The 15,122-nt window shown below is 41.5% G+C and overlaps 1 protein-coding gene across 2 annotated transcripts in view; it reads left to right on the forward strand.

Annotated features, from left to right (window-relative positions):
* Positions 1-13,298, forward strand: part of Vezt (vezatin, adherens junctions transmembrane protein) — a 64,490-nt gene extending 51,192 nt beyond the window's left edge. For both annotated transcript variants that reach the window (XM_059245307.1, XM_059245308.1), the window contains 5 exons: positions 3,722-4,053; positions 7,082-7,275; positions 8,701-8,801; positions 9,227-9,434; positions 12,480-13,298. In XM_059245307.1, the coding sequence (XP_059101290.1) occupies positions 3,722-4,053; positions 7,082-7,275; positions 8,701-8,801; positions 9,227-9,434; positions 12,480-13,012 (1,368 nt within the window). In that variant the 3' untranslated portion in view covers positions 13,013-13,298. The remainder of the gene's footprint in view (positions 1-3,721; positions 4,054-7,081; positions 7,276-8,700; positions 8,802-9,226; positions 9,435-12,479) is intronic.
* Positions 13,299-15,122: the final 1,824 nt, after the last annotated feature.

Here is a 15,122-nt window from a genome sequence, read left to right on the forward strand (position 1 = left end):
AATTACATATAATAAAACCGTTATTACCAGGCATTGGTGGCACATGCCTTTAGTCCCAACACTCGGGAGGCAGAGGCAGGCGGATCTCTGTGAGTTCGAGACCAGCCTGGTCTACAGAGTGAGTTCCAGGACAGGCACCAAAACTACACAGAGAAACCCTGTCTCTAAAAACACAAAACAAACAACAACAAACAAAAAACAGTTTTCAAGCAAGAATAACAGTTATAAAATCTAATCTATTTGTATTTAGCAAAATTCAAGAAAATATTCTATCCTATTTTTCTGAGTCTAAAGTTTTATATCTAATTTATCTTTATGATGACTAAGGAAACTGTTTTAACTGTCTAGTCTTCAACTCCATCAAAGACCCCAGAAAGATATAATATCACATAAGTAAACAGGATGACAGAGACATCTGGCTGCCTGTACAGTCACCCAAAGTTCCTCTGTGATGTCTTCAGCCTATAGGTCTAGAGTCTCTGGCATATTTTTCAGTGAAGCAGGAAATTCAGAGGACCATTTCACCTATTTTGGCAGTTTGTCAGTCACTTTTCCCTGTGTCCTGCAGAATGTCTGGCAGTTTCTTCTGTGAAGTGGGAACCTGAAGGACCAACTCATCCTGTTTCGGCAAAGTACAGTGGTCATCTTCCTATGGGTTCTGCATGTTCAGTTTATCAAGCAGTGCAGGCAAGAGCAGTTTCTTGCCCAAATGGCTAGCCTTTTCTATATTGTAAGCAAACTCCATAATGAGTTTCTTTGATGCCCATCATCTCCTTTGAAATAATTGGTGCTGCCAGGAGCAGACGTGTCTCACTGTCCAGAAAAAGTCTAAGTTTGTAAAACATTTTAAATGCCATGTTCTGTAGGTCTTTGAAGTATTTGAAGATTACTACCTGATTGAAATATGTCTTTGTATACCTAAAAAACTTAACTAACATAACTTTGATTATAGATAAACTAATTATTAATCTGTATTTCTTAATGATACATTACAATTTTAAATGAGTTGCATAAACATAATACCTTAAACAAGAGTAGAAATATACATACAGTATAATAAAATTAACTTTAAATTTAATAAACCAAAATCCATACCAATGTAAAATATGTAAGTTTAATAGTTGTATTTTTATTAAAGTAGATTCAATAATCTACCCTTTTATCCTATCATTTCTCTATCATATCCCCATTTTTTCTTTTAGAAAGAGATTAACTATGACCAATAACAATTTGTAACCAACCCCCTTTAAATGAAAACAAGCATTTATAAACTATGTTTTGGGAACTGGTGGGCCGCCATCTCCCTGACTCCACCTTTCTTCTCCCTGTATCTTTGCTTGGATTTCCCACCTGGCTATAACCTGTCTTGCCATAGGCCAAAGCAGCTTCTTTATTAACCAATGGTAGCAACACATACTCAGAACATACAGAAAGACCATCCCACAGTAGGTGTGTAACTGGATGATACAACAGAAATTCAATAAAAAGGTAATCTTTTTTAAAGCATCAATTGGATGCCAACTTGCTCCTTTCTAATGTCTGTCCCCAAACACTGGTGTCGCACTACTCTGGTGCACAGCTCCTCCCTCAGTACTCACCTTTCAGGGGATCTTGTACTAGTTACTGCTCTCCTTTCCCCATCTGTCTAGAGTGCAGCTGCTGCTCACCCTGCCTACCACTCGGTGCTGTGCTCCATGGTACATGAGCTTGGATTATTTTGCTAACTTCTGGCATCCAACTCTCTCCCTTTCTTGAAGTCTCAATATCTGGAAAGAGCCTGTTGAAGCATAAGTCATTTTATTCTTGTGCCCAGTCAGTAGCTCCCCATTTCTCTCCATAAAATCCCGAAGAGTATAACACACCATGCTCCCTCATGCTCACGCTGGCCCCAACCACGCTGACCTTGCTGTTCCTTAGGTATGCCGTGTATGCTGCTGCCACAGGACTCTACACATACAATTTCTGCTTCATAGAATCCTCTCCTTCATGGACCACTGCTTCCCGATTACACTTTGGGAGACCTTCCTGGCCTTCCTCTCTTGCTTTCTTTTCTTTCCCCTTCGAATATGTGCATGCCCTCATATGTATGTATGAAGTAGAGTCCTATCACCATTTGCGTAATTTTGAAATTCACTTAATAAAATCATCTCAAGGATGTCTATTTCCACAGTTGTGGGTAGTTGGAATCTAAATCATCTGAAGTGGTTTGATCTGTTGTCTGTCGCTTATTGCTCGTGCCACAGTGCTCCTTTGTGTGTTTGCTTTGGGGCTGTTGCCCCTGTGTTAGGACTGTGTCTGGAGAGGTCCTTGGCTGTCTGCTTTCTGCTCTGCCTCTCAAGCATGCATTTATAGAGACTGGAGATGTAGCTCAGCAGTTAAGGACACATAATGTTCTCGCTGAGGACCCAAGTTCAGTTCTCAGTTCCCATGTTAGGCGGCTCACACCCACCTGTGACTCCACCTCCAGGGCATCTGACACCCTCCTCTGGACTCTGTAACCACTTACAGTCTCGTGTGCACATACTCACACACACGTATTTTTTGAAGTTGATTTTAAGAATATAGATTTATAGTTTTCACGCCAGACATGCTAATTCTTAAAACAAAGTAGTAGTCTCATTTTGAACCCTGCTTTTTTTTCTTTTCATTCTTGAGATAGGGTCTCACTGTGTAGCCTTCACTGGCCTCAAACTTGCAGAGATCTGTTTGCCTCTGCCTCCTGAGTGGGATTAAAGGTGTGAACTACCACAGCTGGCTTGAACCCCAAATTCCTGTTTGTTTGGTTTTTTTATCTGTCTGAAGTTTAGCCTGCACACATGTCTATGCACCACATGAGGGCCTGGAACTGGAGTTACAGATGGTTGTAAGCTGCCTGCCGTGCGGGTGCTGTGAACGGAACCCAAGCTGGGTGCTCTGCAAGAGCACCAAATGCTGTTGACCTTCTCAGCCTCACGTTCTTGATGGATGTGTGGGTGCACAGATACCAGTGTTCCTATGGAGGTCAGAGGGCAGCTTGTAGGGGGGCTCTGCTTGCACCATGTGAGTATTGGCGATAGAATTCAAGTGGTCAGACTTCCTAGCTCGTGCCTTTACCTGCTGAGCCATCTCACCAGACCGGAAAATTCTTTTCTAATAAATTTTTGAGGCAGGGTCTCCAGTGTAGACTCGTGGCTGTCCTGACAGATCTGCCTGCCTCCCGAGTACTGGGAGTGTAGGCACGTGCCATCCTAGGCAGCTTCACTTCGTTATCTGTAATTTTGTGTGTCTGTGTGCCACGAGAAGTCAGAGGTGTCAGATTCCTCCGGAGCGGCAGTTACGAGCGTCTGTGAGTTGTCGTGTGGATGGTGGGAATCGAGCCCAGGTCTTCTGAAAGAGCACTGAGCCATCTCTCCAGCCCTCCATCCATTCTCAGATCCTTGCTATCTAGGGTAGAACGTGCTAAATTACATATAGGTATGGGCTTCTATGTTAGAATCCTAAATCCTCACGTGCTATAACTACACAATTCAGTGTAGCATCCTTTGCTCATCTTAAGAGTTTGTTCATGTTCAGTTTAGTTATTATTTAGGATAATGTAGGGGGCAGGTATTTAAGATAACGTGAAAGTTAAAAGTCGGAAGATAAATAAATTTGTAGTTTGTTTTGAATGTTGACAATATTTTTATTGATCAGTATGTTCTCGCTTTCCTTCCCCACCCCCCTCTGTCTCTTTCTCTCTCAGGTTTTGTTCCAACTCTGGGTGGCTCAGAGTTCAGAGTTCTTCAGGCGCTTAGCCCTGTTACTTTCTACAGCCAATACGCCTTCAGGGCCCTTACTTGCTGAGACGCTCTTGCCTCATCGCATTCTGTCTGATGTGACTCAGGGTCTACCTCATGCTCACGCTGCCTGCTTAGAAGAGCTGAAACGCAGCTATGAGTTCTTCCGGTACTTTGAAACCCAGCACCAGGCAGCACCCCAGCGCTTATCCAAAACTCAGCCCAAGTCCAGAGAACTGAGTAACGTCCACACAGCCGTGCGTAGCCTCCAGCTCCATCTGAAAGCATTACTGAACGAGTAAGTTTAGAAGCTGCATAAGGAGACAGTAGAGGGATAAGCAAACGTCATCTTCATTCCATTTGGCTGTTTGTTCCTAGTGTCCTCAATAGAAAGAAGAAACAGAATGGAGCATGAAGGATGGTTTGTGGGTACCAGGTACCAGGGAAACGATTTCTAAGCACTGTGGTCTAAGAGAATCATTTGTAGTTTTCCCTTTTCCTGGTTTCAGCAGAAAGCAGATGCTGCTTGTCTTTGAGAGATAAAGTGGAGAGGATTATCAAAAATGAGCATCTTTTTAACCCTCCTAAAGTAGGACTTTAAACTGGAACCTACAGTCTAAGAGAAGTATGTATGAGAGGCATCGCTGTATATAACTAAAGGGTAATACTTTGCTACTTCCTAAATACATCACAACAGGTTTGGAAATATTTCTGTAGCACAGAATACACGTTTTGTCCTCAGTAAAGGGCAGTGTCCACATTTTTATATTTATTTATTTTGTACTTTGCATAATATTGGCATTTAGCTATAGTTTCCAAATGTTTATATTCTGCTTTGGTGTACTTTTATCAGTTGTAAATATTTTTCTCATCTATTTCTAAATGGAAATTTTCACATTTTGAAAATTGAGTACGGGACTGGAGAGATGGTTCAGAGGTTAAGAGCACTGGCTGCTCTTCCAGAGATTATGAGTTCGATTCCTAGCAACCACATGGTGACTCACAACCTTCTGTAATGAGATCTGGTGCCCTCTTCTGACCAGTAGGCATACATGCAGGCAGAACACTGTATATATGATAAATAAATAAATCTCTTTTAAAAAAAAAAAATTGAATAAACCAAGCCTAGTGGTGGATGCCTTTAATTCCAGCACTTGGGAGACAGAGGCAGGTGGATCTCTGTGAGTTCGAGGCCAGCCTAGGCTACAGGGAGAGTGGCAGGACAGCCAGGGCTACACAGAGAAACCTTGTCAAAAAAAAAAAAAGAAAGAAAGAAAGAAAGAAAGAAAGAAAGAATTGACTCAAGGTACATCTGAATGTAGTCGTTCCCACTGAATTTTTTTTCAATAAATGTGAATATTCATAGTGTAGGGCTGGAGCAAATGGGTGGGTAAGACGAGCTGGCAATCAGGAAGGTCCCTGGGATTCCTAACGTGATCAGTCAAGACGTGGAGGGGAAATGCAGAATCAGACGTGAGCTGAGAAAGTGGGCCAAAGGGCCCGAGTATTCCATCAACTGAAAAGCTTCCTGTAAGTGGGAAGAGGGAAGATAGGGTATACACAGATAGAAGTGGAAGTTCAGAAACATGTTTGAGAGACAAGTTTTACCTCAGCTCAAGGCCTTGGGAGGCTGAGATGAGATGTATGAAAGGATAGGAAAAGTGAAGAGGCTGAGGTGGGAGTATCCAGTGACCTAGCTGTACTACCCTAAGATGGCAACATGGACAGTACGGCCATTTCCACGTGTGTGGGAGCCAAGGCTGGATTATCCAAGTGTATTAGAGAGGATCTCTAGAGCACCAGAGCTGACAGAAGGAATATATATACATACATATGTATATATATATACATATAATGTATGTATATATATGAATATATATGTGTGTGTATATATATATATATTCGAGGTTTATTATTATGCATGTCTGTCCACTTATATGCAGGTGCCAACGGAGGCCAGAGGAGGGTGTTGGATACTCTGGGGCTGGAGTTACAAATGGTTATGCACTCCCCAAATGGATACAAGCTCCAGCGTGCTAGAAGAGCACTAGTACTGTTGACCACTGAGCCATCTCTCCAGCCCCGTGACTATAAGCTATAAGAGAGGTTTTCATCCATAACTCCAGTTCCAGGAGATCCAGCATCCTTCTCTTAATCGGCAGGCACCAGGCACACATGTGGTGCAAGATATCCATGCAGGCAAAATATTCATAAATGTAAGATAATTATATATATAATTTCAATATATGTATTTATATATAATTTTTCTGGTTGCTAATTTCTTTTTTGTTTTTTGTTTGTTTGTTTGTTTTTGTTTTTTGAGACATGTAGTTTTGGTGCCTGTCCTGGATCTCGCTATGTAGACCAGGCCAGCCTCGAACTCACAGAGATCTGCCTGCCTCTGCCTCCCAAGTGCTGGGATTAAAGGTATGCGCCACCATCACCCGGCTGCTAATTTCTTAAAAGTAGGAGATGAGTTTAATTTATTCTTTTAGATCAGGAATTGTCTAGTATGTATTTAAGAAATACTTGTAGAATAAATTACATAATACTCCTTAGAAATTATCATTTGTTTCTGGGCAGGGAGGGTTGATTTAGGTTGCTAACAAGGGTTCTATATCACCAAGCTACATATCCAGCCACACTACATCATTTATAAGCATACAGTTCAGTGGTAGCAAAGACATACATTTGTCTACAGAACTTGTTTAATTTTTTTCGAGACAGGGTTTCTCTGTGTAGCCTTGGCTGCCCTGGGACTCACTTTGTAGACCAGGCTGACCTTGATTCACAGAGATCCACCTGCCTCTGCCTCCTGAATGCTGGAATTAAAGGCATGTGCCACCACTGCCTAACTTGAATTGCTTTAATTTTATAGGTTTAATTTCTTAAAATTATCCTCTTAAATGGTAGATGGAAGTTTCTGTCCCTCCAGCAGCTCCCAAATAAACACACTGAGGCTTATATTAATTACAAATGCTTGGCCAATAGCTCAGGCTTATTACTAACTAGCTCTTAAATTTTAAGTTAACTCATATTCCTTATTTACGCTCTGCCAAGTGGCAATACCTTTATTAATATTGGCACATTCATCTCCTGCTCCCTCTGTGCCTGGCTGGCAACTCCAGACTCTGCCCTTCTTCCTCCCATCATTCTCAGTTTGGCTCTCCCACTTAACTTTATCCTGTTCAGCTATTGGCCAGTCAGCTTCTTTATTAACCAATGAGAGTAATACATATTCGCAGTATGCAGAAGGATTATTCCACAGCAATAAATTTTACACCTCATATTTTAAAAACCTATTTCTATTTTTCTGTGTTGCACAGAGTAATAATTCTTGAAGATGAACTTGAAAAGCTGGTTTGTACTAAGGAAACACAAGAGCTGCTATCAGAGGCTTACCCAATCCTAGAACAGAAACTGAAACTGCTTGAGCCCCACGTTCAGGCCAGCAACAGTTGCTGGGAAGAAGCCATTTCCCAAGTGGATAAATTGCTGCGGAGGAGTACAGAGAAAAAAGGTACCTGTGGATTATTTTAAGCCTATGCTTGTCAAATATGCTCACTCCATTCTGCTGGAGTTCTCATCTGTGGCCTGCCTGTTGACATGATTAAACTGGTTTCCTAAAAGTTCTTAGTTTATTAAAAAGAAAAGTTGGATATATATAAAAATTGACAATGAATTCGAAGTCTTGACTCCTATTTGAATATAAAATACGTAATGATTTGAATGTTCAGGACATCCTGTCTCCTTTTATAAAAACTGAAATGAAGGGAGAAATGTTGATAGTATTTTCTACTATCAGAACTTCCAGAAACTCTTACAGGTCAAGTAATAAAAGAACTGGTTTAAGCCAGGTGTGTTGGCACACAACTTTAATCTCAGCACTTGGGAGGCAGAGGCAGGAGGATCTCTATGAGTACAAGGCCAGCCTGGTCTACACAGAGAGACCTTGTCTCAAAAAACAAAAAGAAAGGCTTTAGCTGGATATGGTTTCAAGCAACGTCTCTTGTAGCCCAGGCTGTCCTTGAATTCACTATGTAGCTGAAGATGACTTTGAACTCCTGATCCTTCTGCTTCCACATCTGGTTTTATAGGAGTATGCTACTTCTTTTTAGTATAGACAATGAATAAAAATATAATTATACACATAATATATATTTATATATAAAATCATGTGATTAAATACCAAATTGAAATACAGTTAATTAAAGGTAAACTCAGCTTGGTGAGCACGTGAAAGTATTTACTTGTGAAACTCATTTCCAATTCTGAGTTAAAATAACAGAAAATGGGAAAATAAAAATAACATAAGGTTGATCTTTGTTTTCTTTTATTATTTTTGTTTGTTTTTTTGAGACAGGGTTTCTCTGTAGTCATGCTGTCCTGGAACTCACTCTGTAGACCAGGCTAGCCCAAACTTAGAGATCCATCTGCCTCTGCCTCCCCGGAGATGTGCTAAGATAAAAGATGTGTACCACCATGCCCAGTGATCTTTGTTTTTTTCAGAGAAAGAATAATGATCTGTTTTAAAAACCTCCCAACACTATGAAGAAAATATGTGTCATCTAGCATATGACAGATACTATGGCCATTTCCTCCAGAGTTTAACTTAAAGCCAAGTGCTAAATATACTGCTATTACTATTAACTTTGGTGTCTTTAATTTTCACAAATAAGACATTTTAACCAGAACAATTTGGGAGCCAGGCATGGTAATACACATCAAAAATCTAATACTCATGAACCTAAGGTCGGAAGATCATTAGTTTAAGACTAACCTGGGCTCCTGGGAAGACCCTGCCTCAAAACAAGAAAATCAGGGAAAATAGGAAGTTGGACTGGGAAACTAACAACGTGTCAGTGCCAAGGATGCCATATCATTAGATGCTCACTCATTTCTCATGACATTTCTCATCTTTATTCTGCCCCTCCCCCTTTTAAAGGCAAACCTGAAGTGGCATGTGAAAACCCACACTGTACCGCAGCACCCTTGATGCGGCCCACTCTGCACATTGAGGACAGAGACCCCATCCCTGAGGAGCAGGTAAGGGTGAGGTGCTGGCCTCCCCTAAAGACGAGGTCCACATACAGTTTGCCTACTTGTGTTTTAGGTGACATGGGTAACTGCCAGATAAGCTGTTGAATTTCTGCTTCTGATGAGGTTAAGATTACAATGTAATGTGAATTTATATCAAAATATTAGCTCTTAGTGCCTTGAATTTGATTCATCGACTCGGAAGAAAATAGCCATTGACGGTGTGAAACGTTCTCATCTAGAACTCCTTTTAGTATCCACCATTAAGCTTTTTGAGGATTTTAATTTAGCAGTAGCTATGTTTGTTACCTTCCTTCCTCTCCACTGCCATTATGACTGTCCCAAGAGAAAGTCCTCCACCATGCGTCACTGCAAGTAGTGAATACTGTTAGAGCCTGTCTGCTTGAAGGTCTTTGTCTTTGGTCCCTTTCCAGGAACTAGAAGCCTATGTGGATGACATAGACATAGAAAGTGAGTTCCGAAAGGATGATTGGTATCACTTGTCTCCAGAAGACAAAGAGAGACAGAAACGTGAGCAGGAAGAATCCAGGAGGGTGCTGCAAGAGTTAAAATCCGTGCTGGGATTTAAAGCTTCAGAGGCAGAAAGGCAGAAATGGAAGCAACTTCTGTTTAGTGACCATGGTAAGCACCGACTTGAGAGTCCAGGTTATTCCAGTGACAGGAGCCTTTTCTTTTTGAACCATGAATGCTGTCTTAACTGTAGAACTCTGGATCCACCAGTTAGTATAGTACTCTCATATAGAAGCAAAATCAAGTTGATCAATAAAAGAATGCCATATAATCACACTGAGACTATGAAGTCACGCTTTTTTATCAGCCATGTAGTTCTTGGATAGATTTCTTTCAGAGTGGTCATTAGGTTGAATATGTTGAGATGGCCATAGTGGCATTGTAATCCCAGCAAGGAGGACCTTGAGTTTGAGGCCGGCTGGGGCTGCAAGCTTGTGTTACCTAGACCACATAGCAAGACCTTTCTGGGGGGACAGACAAAAGAAAGTAATAAGTTTGAGATTCCAAGCTCTGTTCTCTGTTTAAAGTACTTCGGTAAAACTCACCATTAGTAACTGTTAGATGTTGAAAATGCATAAGATCAGGGCCACTTGGCCACTTCATTTAAGTAGATGGAAGCAGAGGATGTGTTTCTTTGTGTGCTCACTCCATAGTCAAGTCTTGATGCTGTTGGCTGGCCTTCGACTCCTTCATGGTATTCTCGCTTTTTTCTTCAGTCATGCTTCATGGGAAGCAAAAGGAATGAAGAGAAACTTGATATTGGCAATGTCAACTTAGTTCATTCTCGGTTGAATGTGGGCTTATAAGAAGGTAGAACGGGCCTTCCATCCATTTTAGAGTATCTTCATGGACTCTCAACTCCAGTTGCCTGCCTTCCCCTTCTCACCAGAATTATAGAGGTCATCTAGTCTGGAGAGCTCCTTGGGGTTCTCCTGTCTTCTCCTATGAACCCTTACCTTTCTCTCTAACTCAATAGATACGTGTTGCTTTCATCTTTCTTTGCTGTTCCATTGGCTCCCCCTAGAACCCAGACCCCACTAGCTTATGTTTGTCCGTTAGAATAGCCCCTTAGCTGACCTCCATTTCAGTACCTTTTCCCCTAAGCTATCTTGTAACATATTCCAGACTTTGTTCAAACTCAAACACCTCATTGATTCTGTCTTAAAACTACAATGGTTTCACCTTTCTTATTATATTAGCCTTTCCAGCATAAGAATCTATCATGTCTACTTGTATTCCCGGTATTTCTAATAAAGGTATCTTCCTCAACTTACATTCACCTAATTAGATTAGTCCCACAGACTTGCTGTTTATATTCATGAAGAAAATGTATGCTGGTCTATGACCAAGAACTTGGTCTTCTCTGTCAAGCTGTCCTCTCTACCAGGGTTTCCTCTGTGACTCCTCAACTGCCCCAGCTCTCCTGAGAGACATGTAGTTGGGATGTAGAGGAAGGCTTGAGCCACAGAGCAGAGACATGGTGGCCTTCCCAGAAGCAGCAGCAGAGTTCTCTAGTCAGCTGGTTCATGAATTAGAAATTGGTGATATTATTTTTTTAGACATGAACAGTTTGTTTTCTTGGTTTTTAGGCTCCAAACTTGTCCTTTTTCTATCTTTTATTCTCCAGCAGTATTCACTCAGCAAATTCTGACTCAACAAGTAGTCATCTCGAGTACCTTTCAGACACCTGACACTGTTTACTGCTGTGTGTAGCACATAGATCAAGAAACAAAAAGAATCTACTCCCCTAGAGACTTAGAATATTCTAACAGTCATCAGCTAACCCGTCCCTAGCACATTCTCTGCTTCCCCCATTCAGGTAGCAGTGATCCTGACTGGTAACGTGGTGTACTTGGGAAGACCCAGCAGATTTATGAACAAGAGTGTGCAGAAATGCTGAGAATAGCATTATCTATAAGCTTCTATCTTTCATTATTGTGCAGTGTTTTTCTTAGTATTATTTAGCCGCAAAATTACCTATGGATTGACACTGTGGACAAATGAGAGAAATGTGTCTCATTTTCAGGAACATGCTTTTGATCCCACTTGCCTTTGAAAGGGCAGTAATGCTGTAGAGTTTGTGCAAATAAGTAAAGGTCTGCTGATGCCAGAACAATGCTTTCCCTTGACAATTTCCAGTACGTCTTCCAGAGTTGTTTTCATCTCTGCCTACAGGGGTAAAGTCCGAGTGGAATTAGAGAGGGCAAGTCTACACTGGAACCTGCGGTGGCCATGTGTCTGTTGCTGCTGCGTCCCTAGTGGAGTCACTGCAGCCTAGGGATGTTTCTTGGCAACGGACACGTTTTACACAAACGCTTTTTAACTATCCGCCAGACCTTCAGGATGCGCTTTTTTCCTTCCGCCATGCTTCCTAATAGATTGTATTGTACTAACTAACCCTCGTGCTGGGAGGAGAGACTGCCTAGCAAGCAACCCACTGCCTACTAACACCAAGAGGGGCTAACTAAAACGTCATTGTTCTTACAAGGACGACTGCTACCGTATGGATCTAGATGATATTCATGGATTATACTTTGTTTGGTAGTTGATCTTGAATCAGATTTTATTTCGTGTGTGTTCTCTGTAGCACAACAAAATGTAGACTACTTTACTTCCATGCAGGTTCTTGTAAGGTGGCTGACAAGTAAGTTGAATTGTATGTTACATTGCCTCACGCTGTTTTACCTTGTAAATATGTATGTGATGGAGATGCTGTTATCTGGCTCACATCCGGCTTCTTATCTTTGGGGTGAGAGCACACCGTGTATTCCTTTAAGGACAGTGGTCCCCAGCTTTAGTGTACATCAGAACCCCCAGCCTCAGTGTCCAGTTCCCTGTCTGTGGAGGATCAGACTCCAGGAGCTGTTCCTACCAGCTTCCCAGGGATGGGTGGTCTTGCTGCCTCAAGGACCGTGCTTTGAGAACCACTGCCTCTGAACGGGAGACTCCTCAGCAGGTCCCTGTCTCAGTGTATTTCCTAGGTATTTTGTCATAGCATTCCCCCATTTTACAGAGTCCCATTTATTTTCCTAGGAAGTTTTATTGAGCTTTTATTTATTTGTTGTTCCTTTTTAAAAAGCTACCGGGAGTTAAAGTCATTGGGTCCTTAGTTATTTTTGTTTTTTTCTTTTCTTTTCTTCTTTTCGTTCTTTGAAGCTGTGTTGAAATCCTTGTCTCCTGTAGACCCAGTGGGATCTGTAAGTAATTCAGAAACACCCATGAACTCAGATACAGGAGCAGTCGGTAGGAATGGTCCTGAAGAGGAAACTAGTGAGCCCTCCACAAGTGACCCTGAAAGGGGTAGGACTGAGTTTGTGTGTGAGAGCCCTCCAGAGGGTGGCAGTAAAGACCCTTCTGAGAATGAAGCCTTCCTCCGAGGAGGAGCCGAAGAAAGAATGCGCTACCAGTGTGACAGTGAGGCTGAGTCCCCTCAAGCTGCTGCTGCCACCACCGCTGCCGCCGCCGGGGCCGCTGCCCCTCCAACTCCCAGAGACTCGTCACTCCAGCTCTCCATCAAGCAGAGGCTGGCCCGACTGCAGCTGTCCCCAGAATTCACCTTCAGTGCTGGCCTGGCTGCAGAAGTGGCTGCCAGGTCTCTCTCGTTCACCTCCATGCAGGAACAGACTTTTGGCGATGAGGAGGAGGAACCAGTAGCTGAAGGAAGTGAGAATGAGGTGGAGGAGAAGTGAAAGTCACGATGAAGGATTTTTGGTTGGTCCTTTCATAAAGATGTTTCAGCTTCAAGACTGGAAAGGAAATGAGTGTGTGTTTACTCTGTGGGAAGCTAAGGCGCGGCTTTCCAGGGCGAGGACTCATTGGAAAACCTGAAGTCAGTAGAGACCTGGCTAGGCAGGTCTTTTAGGAGTAGGAGAGGGAGGTGAGGGCATTTTTGAATAAACTGCTGTTTCATTTACGGCACAGCTGATAATCTTGGCAATTCTTTAAGTACTTTTAATAAGAAATGAATTTATCATTTTTTTTGCCAAAATTTGCTGCCATAAGGTAACTGGGATGGTCTCCTGCAGAGCATAAACATGTAGAATGAGCTCTTTCTATTGTGTCTCTGCAGTGCGTAACTGCAGCGATCGTGTTAATATGTTGTTCGTATTTTATTTTGTTTATACCACTCCTAAAACAAAGATACAGGTTCTGAATAAAAATATGTAATTACTACAATTGATGTGTGCTGGCGTTTGGAACGTCAAATAGTTTCACAGGTGTTTGGGCTGTGGCACATTTCACGTCTTCTTATTTTCATATGTGTCTTCGTTTTAAGGTGTCATGCCGTCTTCAAAATGAAAATACTGTGCCATTTTAAGAAACACCCTTCTAGGGTCTTTTTGTTGTTTGTTTGTTTGTTTGTTTTATTCGCTCCTGTTGCAGCTCAAAGAGATGATGTCAGGATGGCATGACTACGTCCAAGGCCCCATCTCCAACCCCACAGAAAGTTCTGTCAGTTTACGTGGAGACAGCTGTGCCTCTGCTTAAGTAGTCCCAGTGCTGTCTTCCAGTCTGGCCTGTCTTACTAAGACTCAGGAACACGTCAGCTTTCTTGGAAAGTGTCCTCGTCCCTTTGTATTCCACTGTGACTCCATCTTGCAGAGATGCTTTCCACAGACCAGTCTCGTCTGCTTTGTCCTTGGATTGTGTTTTCAGTGATGTTTTCTGGAATGTTCTCTTTCTGAAACCTGTTGTTACTGTGCACTTACACAGTTCATAGACATTATTTGGGAGGAATGTAAGGAAAAAAAAACTCAATTTATGCTGCTGTTCTAGAAGGAAAGTATGTGAATTCCAGTAACTTACTCTTTTTTTTTTAGATTTATTTATTTATTATGTATACAGAAGAGGGTGCCAGATCTCATTACAGATGGTTGTGAGCCACCATGTGGTTGCTGGGATTTGAACTCAGGACCTCTGGAAGAGCAGTCAGTGCTCTTAACCTCTGAGCCATCTCTCTAGCCCCGTAACTTACTCTTTTTAGTGAGGAAATTTACTTATACTCAAGTTTTGTTGTTGTTAGTTTAGTAAATATTTTTTATCCTGAGGAAAACCTTCGACTTTATATGACTAGACTTTGGACTGTTAGTGATTTTGCATTTTTCTGATAATTTACAGTGTTAACATGTCAGGAGCAGTATCTTAAGCTGGACATGGAAATAGCTAAATTTCAAGAAAAAGAGGACCTCCTGTGTTGTAACTGACTTCTGTATTCCTAAATGACACAGTTTTACTTTCTTACTTAAGCTGTTGTTTCCAACTCCATTTTTCCCAGATATAAAAGTTATTAGGGAAATTTTGTTAAGAGTTCTTTTAATTTATAACACAGGAAAAATTGGAGTTTAATCATTTTAATTATTTTAGTCTATTTTGATTCAATCACACCAATTTAACCGAAATCTGTTCATACTATTTTATCAGCTTTATGCTCTCTGAGCTGATGCCTTCAGATTCTGAAGTAGGAAGTTTAGTTCAGAACTCCCAGCCCTCAAGTCTAACCTGCTCTGTTCACAAGCTCCTGTTTAGTTCCATGAAAACTGCTTTTGAAGTCACGATTAAGGACATTGTGACTTCAAGTGATGGTCTTTTTAGGTAATAGTTTTCGTATTTCTTCCATCTTTTAAAACTTTTCCAACACAAAGCTCTGTTTTCTCTGTAAAATTTTCTTGACTAACTTTCTCTTGAAATATTCTAAGTCAATGTTCCTTGGTTGTTTTAGTGGGTACCTGAGTCATAATGAAGTAGAAATCTTATTTTTTTAATGCAGACTTAAGCCATGCTCTCTGTAATTCTTGGATG

Source organism: Peromyscus eremicus, chromosome 18 (assembly GCF_949786415.1).
Source record: "Peromyscus eremicus chromosome 18, PerEre_H2_v1, whole genome shotgun sequence".
In the NCBI taxonomy this organism is placed as follows: Eukaryota; Metazoa; Chordata; class Mammalia; order Rodentia; family Cricetidae; genus Peromyscus; species Peromyscus eremicus.